Source organism: Lactuca serriola, chromosome 8 (assembly GCF_051521515.1).
Source record: "Lactuca serriola cultivar US96UC23 chromosome 8, Lser_US96UC23_V15, whole genome shotgun sequence".
NCBI lineage: Eukaryota > Viridiplantae > Streptophyta > Magnoliopsida > Asterales > Asteraceae > Lactuca > Lactuca serriola.
Window position 1 is genome coordinate 123,411,169 of NC_136415.1, and position 18,989 is coordinate 123,430,157.

The 18,989-nt window shown below is 33.1% G+C and overlaps 1 protein-coding gene across 1 annotated transcript; it reads right to left on the reverse strand.

Moving 5' to 3' along the window:
* Window positions 1-11,599: 11,599 nt before the first annotated feature.
* LOC145067361 (uncharacterized) lies at window positions 11,600-12,704 on the reverse strand. Its single transcript, XM_079014520.1, has one exon. It carries the CDS (start codon window positions 12,611-12,613, stop codon window positions 11,600-11,602), a length of 1,014 nt encoding a protein of 337 aa, XP_078870646.1. The 5' UTR covers window positions 12,614-12,704.
* Window positions 12,705-18,989: the final 6,285 nt, after the last annotated feature.

Below are 18,989 nucleotides of genomic sequence, written 5' to 3' on the forward strand. Positions count from 1 at the left end.
AGACATGTAATTTTTCTGTTTGGTGACACATTCCAGAAACTGTCGCTAAAGAGCGTGGCAAGCTGTCAAGCTTCCTTATTCACTAAGAGTGTCGTTTTTCCTACTCTCCAAGTAGAGTTAGATTAGGACTCTTTTATTTATTCTTATATATAGGATATTAGATCATATTTTTCTGGATATGCTTTTCATTCTCGTTCTACACCAACCTAAAGCCTTTGTAACCCTTTTCAACATTGTGATTAATATAGTGTTCATTCAAAGTGGGTTTTTCCTGATTTCGGATTTTTCCACAATAAATCCGGTGTTCTTTTGATTTGTTATTACATTTTGATCTTTACAAAAATAATGCATACATAAATGGAGTCAAACAAAAAAAGCATGTTATGTGTTGGTTGCTTATTGCAATTCATAATAACACCAAAACCCCCTCCCTTCACTCATAACAAATAGAAATTTAGAAGAAAGTTACATTATATTGGTTATGCATGGTTATATTTTCCTTATTGCAGTTCGTTTCATTTCCTTTTAATCCTTATATAGTTGTGAAGACTCATACATGGTTGAATCAAACAAAATATGTAGGAAAAAGAAGAGATACAAACCTTACAATGGAATTAAGATGCATCAATCTCTGACAGAAGAATGCAGAGAGATGCAACCAACAAGAGGATCGTTCCAGGAATGGCGCCAAGAGGTAGAGTAATATCACGATTGGGTTGACGTGGAGGTTGTAAATAAGGATTAGAATGGCTGACTTTTTCAAGGCTAATTTTGTAAATTTGGGGTGAGCGTTTTCTTAAACGTTGGTTCTCCTAGTGTTTGATTTTGAAGCGTTTAATTTAACCTAAAAGCTAAATGCTCCGGTTGCCGAATGCGGCCAAACAAAGCTTCTTCTTTTTCTGAGCGTTTTCTCACAAGCTAAACGTTGTGTGCCGAACACAACCTTATCAGTAGATGGTTTTGTGAAAGTGATTGTTTAGTTGTGTGCCGAACCCAACCTTATCGGTAGATGGTTTTGTGAAAGTGATTGTTTAATAAATGTTTTAGCGGTTATCGTAAATTAATTGGTACTATTTTTTCAAGAAAATTTCATATTTTATGTTCTTGCATAGTATCTACTTCTTATTTGTTTGTTTGTTTTTTATTTTTTGGAGTTCTTAAAATTTTGAATACTTATGATTTGTCCTAAATTTGACACCGAAATATATATTTTTTTATCAAAAAAATTACTTTTTATAACGAAAGGTTAATCCAAAATGCCCCTCATTTCAGGCGTGGTGATCAGTTTTGTAAAACAAAAAAGTTTAGTTATTTCTTCATATTCCAAGATTCCAAATAGTCATATTTATGAATATCTCTATATAAAAAGTGGAATGCTACGTGCAACCCATAAACTCCTATACAATTTCTAATACATTAGAGACAACTTATACCGACTAATAGATGGACTATGACTTTATGTTCAAGATATTCCAAAAATTTAACGACTACGTAGGTTTCACCGGTTGTTGTTGTTTGTTTTTGATCCTTTAGAAGAATTACGCATAATGTTATTAGGGTTTAAACACTTCAACAATCAATATAGACGATTACACATAGTAATAAAGGTAAACGAAAAACAAGAACACAATATTTAACATATTTAACATGCATGCTTCACATGATGAGATTGATTGACTACATCCATGGGGAACATAGGAGAAAGATTTTACTGATATCATCATCTGGCTTCTGGCTTCAGTACATTAGTACATTAGGTTACACGAATTCAAAGAATATATATATATATATATATATATATATATATATATATATATATATATATATATATATATATATATATATTGGCTAGGGGAGCTGCCGGATGCTCAGCCCCCTGATCTCTTCCAAAGTTCACGAATATAAATTATATAATACTAAAAATTAAAATAAGGGAATCAGTCAACTTTTCGCCAAGTTCAGTGGGACCCTTCAAATTGTTATATATACATACAACGAGGGTATGAGAATTTTGACCAAAAGTAAAGCCCACGTCACCTTAAATCTTTTTGACTCCACCTTATTTCTTTTATTTTAATTGGCTAATGATTCTATACCCTATTTACATCAAATTGTCACTGATTATTTTATTCCTGTATAATATTTTTGATTGTCAATAACTATTTTATTCCTGTATAATATTTTAGTTAAGAATTTGTTTTGGCTAAACTATTATATCAACAAGATCTTAATTCTAAATGGTACATTTTTATTTTTATTATATATTTTCCTTCCTGTAACTTGTAATTAATAGTTTATGCTTATGGTTTGGTTTATTATAATAATAAGGTAAATCATACACAAAAAAAGAAACATAAATTCTTTTTGTATGACCTATAATTTCATTCGGTTAGTGATACTATTGAAAACCGTTTTAATTTCTATTTAGATGATATTTTTTCCTTTTTCGATTTTTTTTGAATTTTATGAACTCTTATGCATGATATTTTGATATAAAAATTAATTTAATCAATTATTATGATGTAATCCCCCTCTTTCTCTCTCTCTCTCTCTCTCTCTCTCTCTCTCTCTCTATATATATATATATATATATATATATATATATATATATATATATATATATATATATATATATATCAAGGTTGCAGAAATCGTTCGACGGTAGCTCGGCGGTGGACTGGGGTCAAGAGATTAATCGGCTAGGCGGGGATTAACCGGGGGATTAATCGGGGACCATTAATTATTAAAAAATTAATAAATAAAACATTAATCCTAATACATCAGACCTAAATTACCAACAATTGCATTTGGATCCAAGTCTGCATAAAATGGGGAGAAAAAAGTGTTATGAACAATGGGTTCCAATAGCATCAGGAAGAGATGTTGACCTGCAACCTGTTGTCTACTGCGTTTGGAACTTTGTGAATGTTAAGGGAATTCCATAGCAGGAGGCTGTGGATATGTGGGAATTCCATGATCGATGATTCCATCCTGATTATTGCTATATAACTATATAACACACAGGAGGCGGCGACTATTGTAGAAGCTTCAGAAGGCGAAGACTGGTTTAGCTTCGAGGATGACGACTGACAGACTGCGACGACGTGAATGGAAGAAAAAGATGGTGTCGGAGGAGGGACAGATGACATCGAAGAAGAAGATGGCGTCGTTTTAGAAGCTTCAATTCATGCTTTCTTTCATTCCTTCATACTATAGAGAGAATTTCAAAAAAGAAAAAAAATGAATGCGATGGAGTGAGAAGAACCCTAGCAGCAATTCTAACAATTTGACACTTTTGCCCTTAAAGTTTTTATTTTTATTTTTATTTTTTATTTTTTTTATCGATTAGGGCGCCTAGGCCCGCCTAGACCCGATAATCTCCGTCTTTGACCGATTTTGACCACGTCCGATAATAGGGTCCGATTAGCTATAAACATCGACGGTGGAGGACCGCCAAGCGCCTAGGCGCCGATTAATCGGCCGCCTAGGCCGATATTTGCAACACCGATATATATATATATATATATATATATATATATATATATATATATATATATATATATATATAGGGGATAGTTCAAATAAAAACAGCAAATAGTATGAGAACGTAAAAACACTATTTTTATATTATTGTTCTGCAATGAATTTTGTATCCACAACTTTATGTTATTATTCAACAATGAATAAACGAACAGTCATATGTTAAACTACAATTAGAATTTAATACAAAAATGCACATATATAAATTTATAATAGAATAATAACATTCTAATGAATATATGAATAATCAAACGTTTCTATTCAATCGAGAATTAGTTCAACACTACACATATACAACATTCATTATAGAATAACAACATAAACATAATGTTTTTACGTTCTCACACTATTTACTGTTTTTATTTGAACTTACTTCTATATATATCTTTATTATCTTATAAAAGAAATCTTACTATTTCTATAAATACATTGAATATAATAATATTATTTTTTAATACGTTCAAGTTTCTAAGCATAAAGTACAACCAATCATTAATAAAATAATATAAATTTTAACCCACCCATCACCCACGTTTGAATCCTTAAAATTCTCAGAAAATATTCCTTCTTTTTCTTATATCAAGGTTCTTTCAAAATTTTAAACTTATAGTTCCCAATATGCTTCATCAAATATTCTTAAATGCTACTCTTCATTCAATTTTCAAAATTTGAAGTCTACATCCTTAAATATGGGCACGTTGCCGACGGTTCGTTCCCTCCCATGGTAGATGACATCTCTTTGTACCCTCCCCTGCTATAAAGCCCATGGTTCGGTAGTACCAGGTAATAAGAGCCCTAATCCGGTTTATGTTTTCTAGCTCCGAGTGCTCCCTGTTCCTTGGTCACGAACACCAAACACCAGTATTCACCGCATTCTAGGTTCAACCTGTTACGACTTTTGCTACCTTCAACATCTATCGGCGTACGATAGTGTTGACGGCTTCAACTACGCACAAATGGTGTCATGCCCTTCAACCACCAAGTGCATCCATCATCATTTTGATGGATATCATCCGGAAAGAGAGGTACATTAGATTTGGAGCTACCACCGTTCCCCTATTTTCAATCTTATTTTCTTGGTTCTTGATTCTACCCCCTCTTTCTCTGGACGTATTCTCTTGCTCAAATATTAGCTATTTATCCATAGTTATTTTTTTATTATAGGGATCGTACGAGATGTTACTACCACCATAGCTCCACCGCTCCTCTCTGTCCCCCTCTTCACCAATAGTTTTCTTCCACCCATATTATCCTGGTTCTAAAAATCCTTGTTGTTTGATTTAAGTCTAAGGTAAATCTTGTAACTTATTGTCTAATTAGTTTACGGTTCAGAATTGTAATCTTTATGTTGTTTGTAATTGATTGAATTTATCTGTTAATTTGAGTTGTTTCTTATTCAAGTTCGTTATCCACATTCAGTTTGTTAATTTTTCCTATTTTTTGGTTATATTTACATAAATAGACATGATTGGGTAAAGAAAAAACAACCCTTTGTTTTCCTTTCATATTCACGAAAAAAACTGATATTGGCGTTGGAGGTTGCTTAGTTCGAATTTGAAAACGAAAAATCTACTTTGATAGTTTTAAAAATTTATAAAGCTACCATGATTGTTTAGTTAGTGAAATTAGATGTTCTAGGGGGTTTTCAAATAATGAATAATTTTAATGAAATCTTGATAGTTTGTTTCTTTTATGGACTTAATTTGAGTCTTCATTACTCTTTTGAAATTTATGCCTCTGGATAATAAGGATTGGATAGTTTTAATTTCATAAAAAAGAAACATGAAGGATGGATGATATAAGCCTTTATTTATGCTCTAGAAGATGAGAAAAGGGCAACATAGTTTTAGTTTTAATTAAGTAATTGCTTTCGTATTTGTGTATGTGTTGGTTTTTTCTGGCACAAGTGAAACCATCTAAGGCAAAGCTTAAAACTTAGCCCCTCAAATTTAAATATATGTGTTTCTATCTAATTTTTTGTGACATCCCCAAAATCACGGCCAGAAAAGACCGTTTTAATTTATGCTTTGAAAATAATTTCAGAGTAAATCCATTGATTTAAAAGAGTTGCGGATTTTGTTCCCATAACAAAATATGATAAAACAAAGTTTATCAAAGCATTTCATCAAAAGATGCATTTTCATTATATAACAATATTCGGGATGTCATGTTCCGAAAAACAGACCAAAAGCATAAACAACAAAACATACATATAACAACTGGTCTAATATCAAAAGATCTTGATAAGTCATCTAACTTATGCTCTCGCTCCACTACCTGTAATACCACAAAACTGTGTGGGTCAGATTTGGGAGCCTGGTGTAATGCCCGTAGACACGAGCTAGTCAATTTAGAGATAATAGGGGTCGAAAGCAACTTTTCGGAAAAAGATTATTTAGAATAAATAATATTAACCAAGTTGTATTATATGTTATAAGGTTTCCGTACATATAAAGAGCGCCGAAATCCGAGTTATAACGAAGAAGTTATGACCTGTCGAAGTTTTACGGCAAAACCGGCACGGCACCGGGAGACGTAAATAGTGAATTTACGATGGAGGACTTTTTAGCCTTAGTGATCTAAACTAAAGTTGTATTATATGTTAAATCGAGAACATCCATAAAAAGAACGCCTAAATCCGACTTCGTGTGAGGAAGTTATGATTTTTCTAAGATTCGGCTTAGCAGTGCACGACCCGAAACTCGAATTTTAGTTCGAGCGGTTTTTGACTTACACGACCTAAATGAGAGTTGAAGATCTCATTAATAGGAACTCAACGGTAAAAAGACAGAAGAAAACAGAGTCCCTATGTAGAAGATATGAATTTTACGTGGACGTTTAACAGTATAATCTCCTTGTACTGTTAAATTTAAGATCGGTCGAGACTTAGCCGACGAAGTAAAAATGAAAGTTGTAGATATTATTTTTACCTATGCGTGGATATAAATAACGTCAAAAACGGAGGTCGTATGTGAAAGTTACGGATTTTAGAAGTCGGAAGTGTGCTGTGCGAAAATGGGTGATGTGGCACAATCTTGGCCATTGCTTTCTCCCAAAGTCTTGCCACTAGATGGTGAATGTGTCACCAAGTTCAGCCAATTTTCACCCTATAAATAGAACCTCTCCCACCCTCATTTTCTTCACACCTTTCTCATTCTTTCTTCTCTTTACTCTCTCTCTAAACCTCTCTCTATCCCCGAAACCCCCCGAAAAGCCTAGGGAACCTCCCTAGCACGAGGCGGAAGCCCCGGAGTGCTCGAAGGCTCCGAGAAGAAGAGATTTTCGGCTCAGGAATGTTGCTCCAAGAAAAACCTGGTTTTCTATAAAACCCGCTGTAAGTGAGCTACGCCTACGCTATTTTTAATATATCGTTTATTTAATTATAGTAACGTTATTAGGAACTTATAATAAGTACTTGGGCTATTATTATGGGCTATATATGTATTGTTTGACGCTTATATAATAGTAATAATAGCTATACTATTAATTAGTCTCGGCGAATAATCGACTAAACTCTAGTGGTAATAATACTAGGTTTCGTCGAAGGAAATTATTATTAAGAAGCGAAGCGCTGTCCGAGTTCGGATTCACCACCTTTTCAAGTGAGTGCATAGTTACTTTCAGCTTACACATAGATATGAAGTATTTTATATAAATTACGTGTTATGTGTGCATATTACCTGAATACTTGCTATCTATGTTGGATGAACATTTTTATACATGTTTTCAATGATTTAAACTGTATATTTATTTTATATCTAAGAAAATGTTGGGGTAAAACATGGGTAGATGTATTAGTTGCTGTGTGATAAAATGAAATAATGAGAGGCCTCGTTATAGATGTTATTGATGATCCAGTCATCTAGCGGAGTATAGATGACGACCACGGACTATTCTAGACAGTCCAGTGGAACACTAGGAGGCTCGCAACCTGTAGGTGTTTATTTGAACTGTGTGCTCACCAGATGTGCTCCATCCCCCACATGGTTGCCTTAAGGACATTTATTGATGAGGAATCCCCTTAGCAGTAGTGTACATCCCGATGATAGTTCTTAGACTAGGTCCCTTGTGTTAGATGTTTTAGGGCGTAAAGTGAGGATAACGGGAACGGGTAATCAGGTTTGTTTGGTTTGATAAAGCTAATAACTTATTTATTGTGGTTTGAAAACCCTATGTGCTCACCAGGCTCCCAAGCCTGACCCACTCAGTTTCTTGTATTACAGGTAGTGGCGCATGCGCATAGATGTGATGTCTTGGGATGAGAGATTAATGGATTTTAGGCCTGTAAATACGGAATAATGTAGTAAGGCCTATGCTATATTGTTTATGCTTATGATCTGTATCGAACATGACATCCCGAGTCTTTTTAAATGAAATACATTTCTACGGAAATGCTTTTGATAAATCTTTATCATCTTTTGTTTTGGGACAAATTCCGCAACACTTTTATTTAAAATATTACTCTGATTTTTAAACAAAGCATAAACAAAATCGGTCTTTTCTGACCCTGAAAATGGGGATGTCACACCTGGTGAGCATATAGGGTTTTCAACCCACAATAAATAATTATATTTAATTTCACCAACCAACAATAACCCGATTACCCATTCCCATTATCCTCACTTTACGTCCCTAAAACAACATCTATCTTAAGGGACCTAATCTAGGATTTTCATCGGGACGGACATTATTGCTAAGAGGTTTCCTCAACAATAGATGTCCTAAAGGTAACCATGAGGGGGATAGAGTACACCAGTGAACACATCGTTCACAACACCTATAGGTTTTGAACCTGCTAGCGTTCCACAGGACGGTCTAGAAAGAGTTTGTGGTCGTTATCCATACTCCGCTTAATAACTAGATCAACAACAAAAACATCGAGGCCTCTCATCTGTTTATCACACATCAACTATCGACCCATGTTCTACCCAACATATTAGTAGATAAAAATATATATTTTTATACATAGTTTAAAACTTGTATAGCATTCTCATTCAATACATATTCCAAACAACAGACGAGACACATACACATAACACGTATTTCATAGAGAATAAATCATATCTATGAGATAGAAGAAAGTGGATATACATTCACACATATAACAACAAAATATACACATAACACGTATTTCGTATAAAATACTTCGTAATTATGCGTTAGAAGAAAGTAATTACACACTCACTTGATCAGAAGATGATCGGACAACACTAGACTTGTAGAAGTAGTATTCTTCGGTAGATCTGGAAGATCTTCACAAAAAACCGGGCTCCTCGCGGAAAGAGCTTCGGCTCGGGATCTTCGGGCTTCGGGACTCGCATCGGGTCTCGGGAATGATACCGGGGCTTCGGGGGGGGGGGGATTAAAATAGGGCTTAGAAAGGGTATCGGGAGTGGGAGAGTAATAGATGAGTAACCAAACTTGGCTGACCCTCGATTTCTATTTATAGGGTGAATTTTTTGAGTTCACCTCGTGAGTTTTTAATATTCACCTCGTGAGTTTCTAATATTCACATCGTGAGCTCGATACGTCATTGCGTTCGTCATGGCCACTTGCCTTGCAAGACGTCCATCATCTGTTCACCTCGTGAGTCACTAATGCTCACCTCGTGAACTGACTCAACCTTGGGGTTCACGCCCCGAACTTCAGAAATTCATAACTTTCGCATACAAGCTCCGTTTTCGATGTTCTTTATATCCACGCGTAGGTGAGATTATACTCTACAACTTTCGTTTAGACTCTGTTGGATAATTTTGAATTTATTTTTAATATATTATAAATATATTACTTTTATATTATTTTTAGTAGGCCGGGACAGGAAAACTCCGTTATAAATTCATAACTTCTTCATCTGACGTCCGTTTTTGCCTATCTTTTTATCGTTTCACTAATATCAATGAGATCTTCAATTCTCATTTATAAAGTCTTGGCTAAATAACACTCGATCTCTATTTCGAGTATTCGGGCTGCATACCGCTAAGCTGAAACTTAGAAAAATCATAACTTCCTCATACGAAGTCAGATATAGGCGTTCTTTTTACGTACGCTCTCGGTTTAACGTATTCTATGAATTTCGTTTAGATTACTAGGGCTAAATATCGGTCTATTTTAATTTCTCATTTTACGTCATTCTGTGTCGTGCCGGTTCTGTCGCGAAACTTCGACAGGTCATAACTTCTTCGTTATGACTCGGATTTCAGCATTCTTTATATATTTGGAAACCTCGTCACGATCACTATCACATCCTTCATAGATATCGGGATTATCTAACATTTCATTTTGACGCTTATTTTTATCCTTAATTCATTTAAGTCACACAACTAAGCACAAAACACATAATACTCAAATAATACATCTTTATTATTTCAAGACGGGTTACAAAGGTTAACCTAGACTATTACTTCGCTATTAATGACAAGCCCAGAAACACGGGTGTTACATTTTCAAATTCCTTTTAATGGTTGATAAGTTTAAAAATTTGCCAAAGTCACCCTTGATATTCATTTTGTTGTGCAGGGTATTAGTGGAAGAGGCTGAAAACATTGCTTCAAACTATAACTGTGTTTTACTGCAAAAGTTTATTTACAGAACAATGTAAAGAATTTTAAATATCTTTTTATCTTGGTGGTGTTGTTGCTTCTGAAATCTTTTGGTTGGTCATAATAAAAAAGCATTATAGCAAGTTAGGTAGACATGAAGATTAGAATGTAAAACTTGTTAAAGGTGGTCCTAGCAGAGCAAGCCTTACATAGACACCACGAAAAGCCTACTAAACAGTTTATATCCATCATATATGTTCACCTATGGTTGCTAAAGTCTTCATCTTTATTTTTTTGGTAGTTTCATTCTCATTGACCTTGATTGTTATTGTTTGTACGAGACTTTGACTGCATGTATGATTTTTCTATTTTTTAGGATAATCACGAATACAATAACTTTTGGAAACATTGATTTCATGACAACTTTAACAGTTCTAGCCAATTTTATTGGCGTTTTAATCAAAGAAGTAAGCAATGAGATTCTCTATGCTGAGGTTCCAAACATCAGATCTATAATTTTCATTTATGCTTCGTTATCTATTTCTCTCATTGTACTCTTTTGTTCATAAAAACACTTTATAGAGCCATCTACTTATCAAGGCTTAACATAAAGTTCCAACATATGTTAGTTTCTATTAGTATGCTTTCAGTACTTAGTAAAATCTGGACAGATACCACTTTTGAAACCGACACCGTTATGATTAGAACTAGGTTAATTTGGTTCTAAAGATTGAAATCGGCCAAGACTATTCCAGTTTTGGTTCTAAGGTATTGCCACATTTCACCCAATTTAGTGCTAGGAATAGTATTCTTTTGTTGATTATTTTTTGTCATGCATTTAACAATTTTTTTGTCAAATAATCGTTAAATTGAAAGTAATCAATGTCTGCTGAAAAAATATAATTGCCGAAACAAACTGGCGGGCCGCCCGCTGCCTTACGCGGGTAAACAACTATTCACCGAAATGAAACTAATTGCCGAAACAAAGTTATTGTCGCCCATCGCATTGCACGGATACACGGCTAGTATATATATATATATATATATATATATATATATATATATATATATATATATATATATATATATATTAGTAAGCATACACAAATTCTAGGGATACATATACTTGTAATTTGACGCCAACCCATAAACTATAATGAAAACCGGCTCATAATGCAATTTTAAGGCGAATATGGCATAGGGTCCGCCTAGTGGCTATAGGGTCAAAAATATGAATCATACTCAACAACTTACTTAACAAATGTAACTTTCAAATTTATTTGATTTCTAATTCGAAAACAAGAAACTGAAAAAATTAAACAAAAAGATTGCAAGAGTTTATCATTCATGCGTTAATAAGATTTTTTTATTGTATCATTATACAGATAAACTAGGGAAAATATAAGAAAGTGTAATAAAACTACAAAGTTTACTGTGGTTTCAAGCATACGGAATATAAACCAAAAACATCATAATTTCTTGTGTAGACTCTAGACATACGGAAGATAAATAAAAAAACTTTAGTATACTTTACAGTGGTAATGAATTGCGAACTCACACACAAGGCATTTAAAGATCAATTGGTACTGTAAATTAACACGACACCTTTTGCACTTTCCATCCGATGCAATACCTTGAGCAAATGAGAGAGGGTGTGGGTGAGCATCGGTGTTATAAATGCCTCCGAACTTTATATTGACGAAATAATGAACGTTTTTTCTATAAATTCTATAGGTATGTGTCTCGCTCTGAAGTATCAATGGAGCACAAGAAGCATGTACAGACTGAACACAATCTTGACAATGATAGAAAAATTCATGAGGATCCAAATCCTCCTCACAAATTTCACAAAAGTATTCGCTCTTATGGTTCTCAATTGGAAGGTAACTTAGGTGCATGGGATGCTTGTCATACTTATGCCTGATTGTCTCGGGTGATAACAAAGCACATTCGGGATGTATATAGATATCACACGTGTTGCAGTGGAATGAAAGTTGGCCTCCAGTGGTATATTGGTGACACATAGGACAAGGACCACAACGAATTTTTATTTGAACTATTGAAAGAAGGTGATATGGGTGAGATTTCTGTGTGATTTGTGTAGGTATAAACCCACAAGTAACATCAACATAGTATTTACATTCGACACAACAATATGCAAATCCATTGCAAGGTAGACAGCAAGCAACACAATAGAACACACCGAAAAAGAAAGGCAGGACGTGTGAATACATGAGAAGAAGGGTATGTTGTGGGTGACCTGGGTGGTTTTCTATTTTTGGAGGGAGTCGGGTGCACCACTCATGGAGAGCAAAGTTGCAACCCTTAGCACACCTATAAAAGGGCATGGTTGGGGTGATTGGTCTAAGACATCCATTGCATAACAGTTGGGTCTTTTTCATTGGGTTATGACAAATTATTAATAACAAAGAGGAGGCAGTTTGCGCATTGGTCTCTGTCAGATCAACTAGAATCAGAGGGTGTTCATGACTGATATGTTGTATGCTTACCTCTTCATTATTGCTTATCAACATCCCAGATCCAGTTTGCTTGAAAAACAAGTGTTTTGGTATGCTGTAAGTTTCATCATGGAATGGGAGATGAAGAAGACCAGGATAGTCAACATCTTTGTAATTTTGAATGGTTTTTTCGACTCCTGAAAAATAGGGAATTAGCTAGTATACATCAAATAAATAACAATTTAATTAATAATTGAGGAAAGGAAATTAAAAATGATTTACCATCAGGCGGCACTCTAGTTGCACAATCCACGTGGGTATAGTACATACATTTATCACATCTGTAACTCCAAAGATTATATGTATCATAAAAACCATGATTGCATACTCTACATCTAGGATGATGTTTAGCTGCTTGATCTTTCTTAGAGAAGAAATATGAAATGGTGAGTGGGTGAGTATGATAAAAAGCACCATCTATGGTCTCTTGGATTAGCAAAGTTTCTGGTAGGAAAGCACAATCACTGTGTATGGTGAAGCCATCACAAATGGTGCATTGATAGAAGATCCCTTTATGTTCCTTCCCACAGGCCCTACACTGGCATAAAATGGGCTTATAAGGGGTTAAACACCTTAGCCAGTGAGGGTGGGATGGATGATGGATGATATTTTTCCTAGGTCAAGGGCACACTTTTCATGGCTCTGACAAATATGGAATGTGCCACGACGATATGATACCAAGTGAAGAGTATCTGGGTGTAAATTGTAGGACTGGTCCACATACCTTGCTGCGCGATCAGCACAGAATCTGTAAAGTGAGATATGACATGATGAACGTATGTTACATTTGTAGTAGTACCTGTGGTACATATGGATTTCTTTGCGACAGCTGTCACATGTGACACCATGAAACCACTCTTTCGTAATCGGATCACCACCCTCCTCCTCCTCTTCTTCTTCGTCTTCTTCTTTTTCTTCTTCTTCTTTATGGTGTGGATATTGTAGCTGCAAATCAATGAGCTCTAGTGGATGAGCGTGTTGAGGTACTTTAAGTTCCTCCATTATAATTATATATTTCTCTCTTTGGGATAATGATGTTAGATTTTCTATCTTATTTATAACACAAAAAAGAGAGAATATGTGTGGTAATTTCACCAAACAAAGTTTTTCTTTCTTGTTTACACTTGTTTATCTTTTACTTTCTTGTTGTTCATTTTTCCTTTTCCAAAGAAGAAATCAGTGAAACTTTTTCAAAAATGGTTTCTCATAGTAATTTAATTAGCTTCAAGTAATTTACCAACCAAGTTTCCCCATATTTGTCCCTTATAATATGAAGAAATTCCATAATTAATGATGCATTTTATGAATGTTTTAATTATCGGTCAAAAAATAATATACACCTTAATGTTAACAATGTTTTCTCATTATTCCAGATTTGGTTTCATGTTTTGTTCCTTTTTCGTCTAATAGGTAAGGAATAAACAATTAAACATAGCGTTCTGTTCCTTTATTATTTAGCTTTACTTCTTTAGTACCACCTCAGCACCTCTCTATAATAAGTAAGGAATAAGTCCCAATTTTAAGTTGTATATTAATCTTGTCCCAATAAGTAAGGAATAAGTCCCAAACTCAATCGGTTGAATTGACTGTTGTAAGATTTCAGATAGGGTCATTTGCCTCTGATCCGTAAACAAAATATATAGGAAGTTGAATAAATCAAATTACAAATGATTTGCATAACTTACATATGTTAAGAAAGTTGTAGCCAATTTTTAAGGTATCATAAGATATACAAGAGAAAAAGTATAAAATTAGCGATAGTCAACCATTCCCAATTGCCAATAAACTATATATGCCTAACAAAATTTAATTTTCTTTTATACGTATATCTATGATCATTATGTTGTAGACTTCTCATGTATAATCAATCACCTGGAACCAGATTAGATTTATTCAGGCTCACGGATGTCTTCTTCTATAATGGTTGTTGATGAGAAACCAAGAACAACAATGTGTATAGACTCCTCTGCAAGTTTCACCACCTTAATTTCCTTCTGAAATATAATTGTAGGTATGTTAAAATGTTTATTAAATAAAATATGAATCTAACATTTGGAGTATGAGTGGAATGTACCTAAAAGCATGTCTGGTTTTGGATTAAAAACTAGTCTCACACTCACACCAAAGTAAGGATTCTAAGCAGGAATGACGGAAGGAACAGAAAACGGCATTCCATTCCCTCAAAAAATTGTTCTTTAGTTGATAATCCGAAAAGAAATGCTTCATTGATGAAAGAATTCCATTCCTCAAGAAAAAAAAGGGTTTCTCAAGTTCAACCCACCCCTGTTTTGTTTTGATTTTTGATTTTATTTTTATTTTTCGTTAAGGTGAATTTCATATATATGATTCTTAAACATGAAAGTGTGTCACGCCTAACTCCTATATATATCATATAAGTAGGTCTGGTCCATTGTTTTTTACTACCCGGGGCGAGATAAAAAAAAGTATGCCCTTATATGCGTACCGTACAATAACAAAGACATATAATCAAACAAAATGCAGTAATTTCAAATATAAAAAATGCAGTTATTTTTATAATCAAACAAATAATACAAACAAAATATACAAAAAATCACCTAAAACGATGTCTTCGCGCATTTTTTGAAGCGAAAACACCTCTTATTTTACAATAATCAATATTTTTTAAAAAATCACTTTGAATACTTAAAATTGCTAATACATTCAATCTTTCTTGAGTCATAGTACTTCGAAGATACGATTTTAAAAACTTCAATTTTGAAAAACTTCTTTCCGCGGAAGCAACCATAACTGGCACCGTCAACAATATCCTATATGCAACCAACACATTAGGGAACATATCCATTCTTCTTACATACTCCATTATTTTAATAGATGTCCAAGGACTTCCACTTTTGTATGCTTCATCCGACAACATTTTCTGCAAAAATTGTAACTCAATGAATAAACCATTTCCATCAATATCATAATCTTCACCATTTTTCAAATTGGACTCAAGATTTAAACAACATTTCTTTAATTCATCATCAACTAAAGAAACTAATTTGGAACCATCAAACAAAAAACCAAATATTGATTCAAAATATTGCATTTGTTCAAATCTACTTTTCAATTGAACAAGAGCCATATCAACAAGAATAATAAAATAATCCATTTTAAATGCTTCTTGAGAGGATTGATGTTCTCTTTCGGTATTTTCTTCACCTCTCTAAAATTTTTACAACAACATCAAGAAGCATTGCTTTGGATTATAACTTTTTGCTTACCAAATTAATTTTGTACAAAATATCATACCATATAACTAAACTTAAAACAAATGCAAAACTAGAAAATTCACCATTTACTAGTGAATCAGAGATCTACACACTTGTCCATTATCACTTATTGTAGATAATTTTTTTAAAGCTTTTCTTATTTGATAAAATTCTGTTTTTATTTCTTTAACACATTCAATATGACTTTCCCAACGAGTAGCTAATAATGATTTAAATGTTAGATCATCAATAAACTCAAGTAAAACACTCCATCTTTTGGTTGAATTAGAAAAAACATTATAAATCGTTTGACATGTACTAAATTTTTTTTTTGCCTTTTGGCAAGAATTTGCCATATCACACAAAACCAAATTTAAACTATGACATCCACAAGGAATATAAAAAGCTCTATTATTTATATCAAGCAATCATTTTTGAACACCTTGGTGTTTACCTTTTATATTTGTCCCATTATCATACCCTTGACCACGAACATAATTAATATCCAAATCAAGATATTTTAGGGCATCTTGTAAAACATTAAAAATACCTTGACCGAATGTATCTTCTACAATTAAAAACTCTAAAAGAACTCTTTAACTTTTAATGGAACACTTTCCAAATCTACACATCTTATAATCAAAGTCATTTGTTCTTGATGACTAACATTCGGAGTACAATCAAGAATTACAAAAAAATATTTTACCTTTTTGATTTTTTTAATAATTGCACATTTTACTTTGGATGCTAACATTTCAATTAATTCTTTGGCTTGAATCATTCGAAAATGTTCTTTCATTATCGGATCTCACTCCGCAATCGATTCAATTACATTAAAAAATTGTCATTTGATTTTTCATAAATTTTTTCATTTGTACCACGAAAAGGCAAGTTATTTTTTGCTAAACATTTCACAACAGAAATAATTCTAACCATAACTTCTTTCCGATGTTCAGTATCTTTTTTTTTTATCATTTCTTGAATTTCTTTGTCAATTGTTTCGTTTTTATTTAACTTATGCGTTTCATTCCAAGTTCTTAAATTATCCATATGATCAAAACTATTTTCATGTTGTTTTAATGTTTCACTAATATGCTTCCAATCTTTAATTCTTTCGGTTGCCAAACTACTTTTAGTTCGAATGGGTTTAAACAACTTACAACAAAAACAAAATACTTTATCAAGTTGTTTTGAATACACTCACAATTTTCTATCAAAAGAATCACAATTTCTTAATTTCCGAATAAAAAAATCAAATGAAAAATGTCTACCAAGTGAATCTTTTGGAAGAATTGTGTTGGTATCAACTTCTCTATTTGGCCATTTTTCTATTAGTAATCTTTTTATTTTTGAATCTAAATCATCCCATACTCTAGGATCAAAAATATTAAAATCATTTGGTTTATCTTTATCAAAAAAATCTTTTTTTTTCAAAATCAATGGAAATATCAACCGAATCATTGGAAGTACTAGGTGGAACATTAAAATTATTAACCAGATCAATAGAATTTTGATTTCTAGCAAAATATTTATTCAGATACTCTCTTAATTGATTAGCCTCTTCTTTTTCTTTTCTTTTTCGTTTTCTATTTTGAGCACCCAATGGTTGTTTTCGAGGAAACATATTTAAAAATCAGCAAATCCAGTTATAAAAGTTAAGCAAAGGAAAAAAAATCAATAAAATCTATTTATAAAAGCTAAGCAAAGAAAGATACAACTTGACCAAAGTTTTCGTTTTTATTTCCCACTTTGAAGATGTCGATAATCTGAAAAATAAAACATAAAATCAGAAATACAAATCCATTTTCAACAACTACTAACTAATAACACTACAATGAAATAAATATATACCTTTCAAGAGACTTTCAAGAGACTAAAATACAAAGCAATAGATTTCAACATTTCAAAATAAACAAAAATCAGCCTCCCATGTCCTGATTCACATTACAGAAACAAGAACAAAACTTTAGAAAAGTAATTCATAAATTTGTATCATAAACAAACCATAGTAAGCATAAACTATACCTGAAGTAAACCATAAATCTCATATACAAAATAGTAGAATTTGATGCTCGAATTTGTATCAAAAACAAAAGATGGCTTTTTTTTATTGTAATCCAATGGGTAAGAAAAAAAATCCTGACTCCTAAAACAAACAGTAAAAACCATATTTAGAGGTCATAGATTGATGCAACAGGTTTGGTGTTCAAATAGAAATAAAAAAAATCATTTGAAGAAAAGTAAAGAACTTACCCTAATCAGTTGAAGAGCAAAAGATGAGAAGTGAATTCAGAAACTGAGAAACCACAGGTCCACACGTCTTCACTTCGTTGTCTATTTGAAAACAATAAAAAAAATCCAAGTCTGCAACTCCTACAACAAATCACAATAATCAATTAATCATATTAAGAACAAAGACACAATGATTGATGGCAGCAAGTTTACGAGTTTAGCAAAATCACAATCAATTCAAGAAAACTCAGACAAAAATCGAGTGGATGAGAATGAAGAATAGAAATCGGCAATCAGGTTGTATCCCCGGTCTCCGGGTTGTGTTTGATTTCTTAGGTCCCTTCGTTTGTTGTCGTCGAAAAGGAAATCGATCTTTGTCTTCGAACTCAGTAATTAGAAATCAAAAATCATAGAATCAGATGAAAATCGATTGAATGTAACAGACTATCAGTTTTAGAGAATATTGAATAAGAAATTGAGACGAAGGAATGAGAATCGGCAAATCAAACCACACAACAAATACTTCAGTCGATTTGAACGTTCGTCAACTCCTCGATCTCCCCACTATCCGATTTTCAAAATTTTTAGCTTTTTCATTTGACGATTGCGTTCTCAACTTGGCGCTCAAGAATCGGTGATGCCCCAATGTTGCCGATCGTTGTTTATCATTATATTGGAGTAATTGGGGTTAATTTTTGGCCAAAATTTCATATATATATTATTACTTGTTGCATAAAAAATATGCCCCAATTTTTTTTATGCCTTAGACTTAAGCCCAACCTGCCCATGTAGTTGGGTCGGGCCTGCATATAAGTTTTCAGGATATAATATTTGCCCACATGCTATTAATAAACATTTTTATAATCATTTATTTTAATTTAAAATTATTATAATTATAAGAAACTTGGAATACATAATACCCTTTG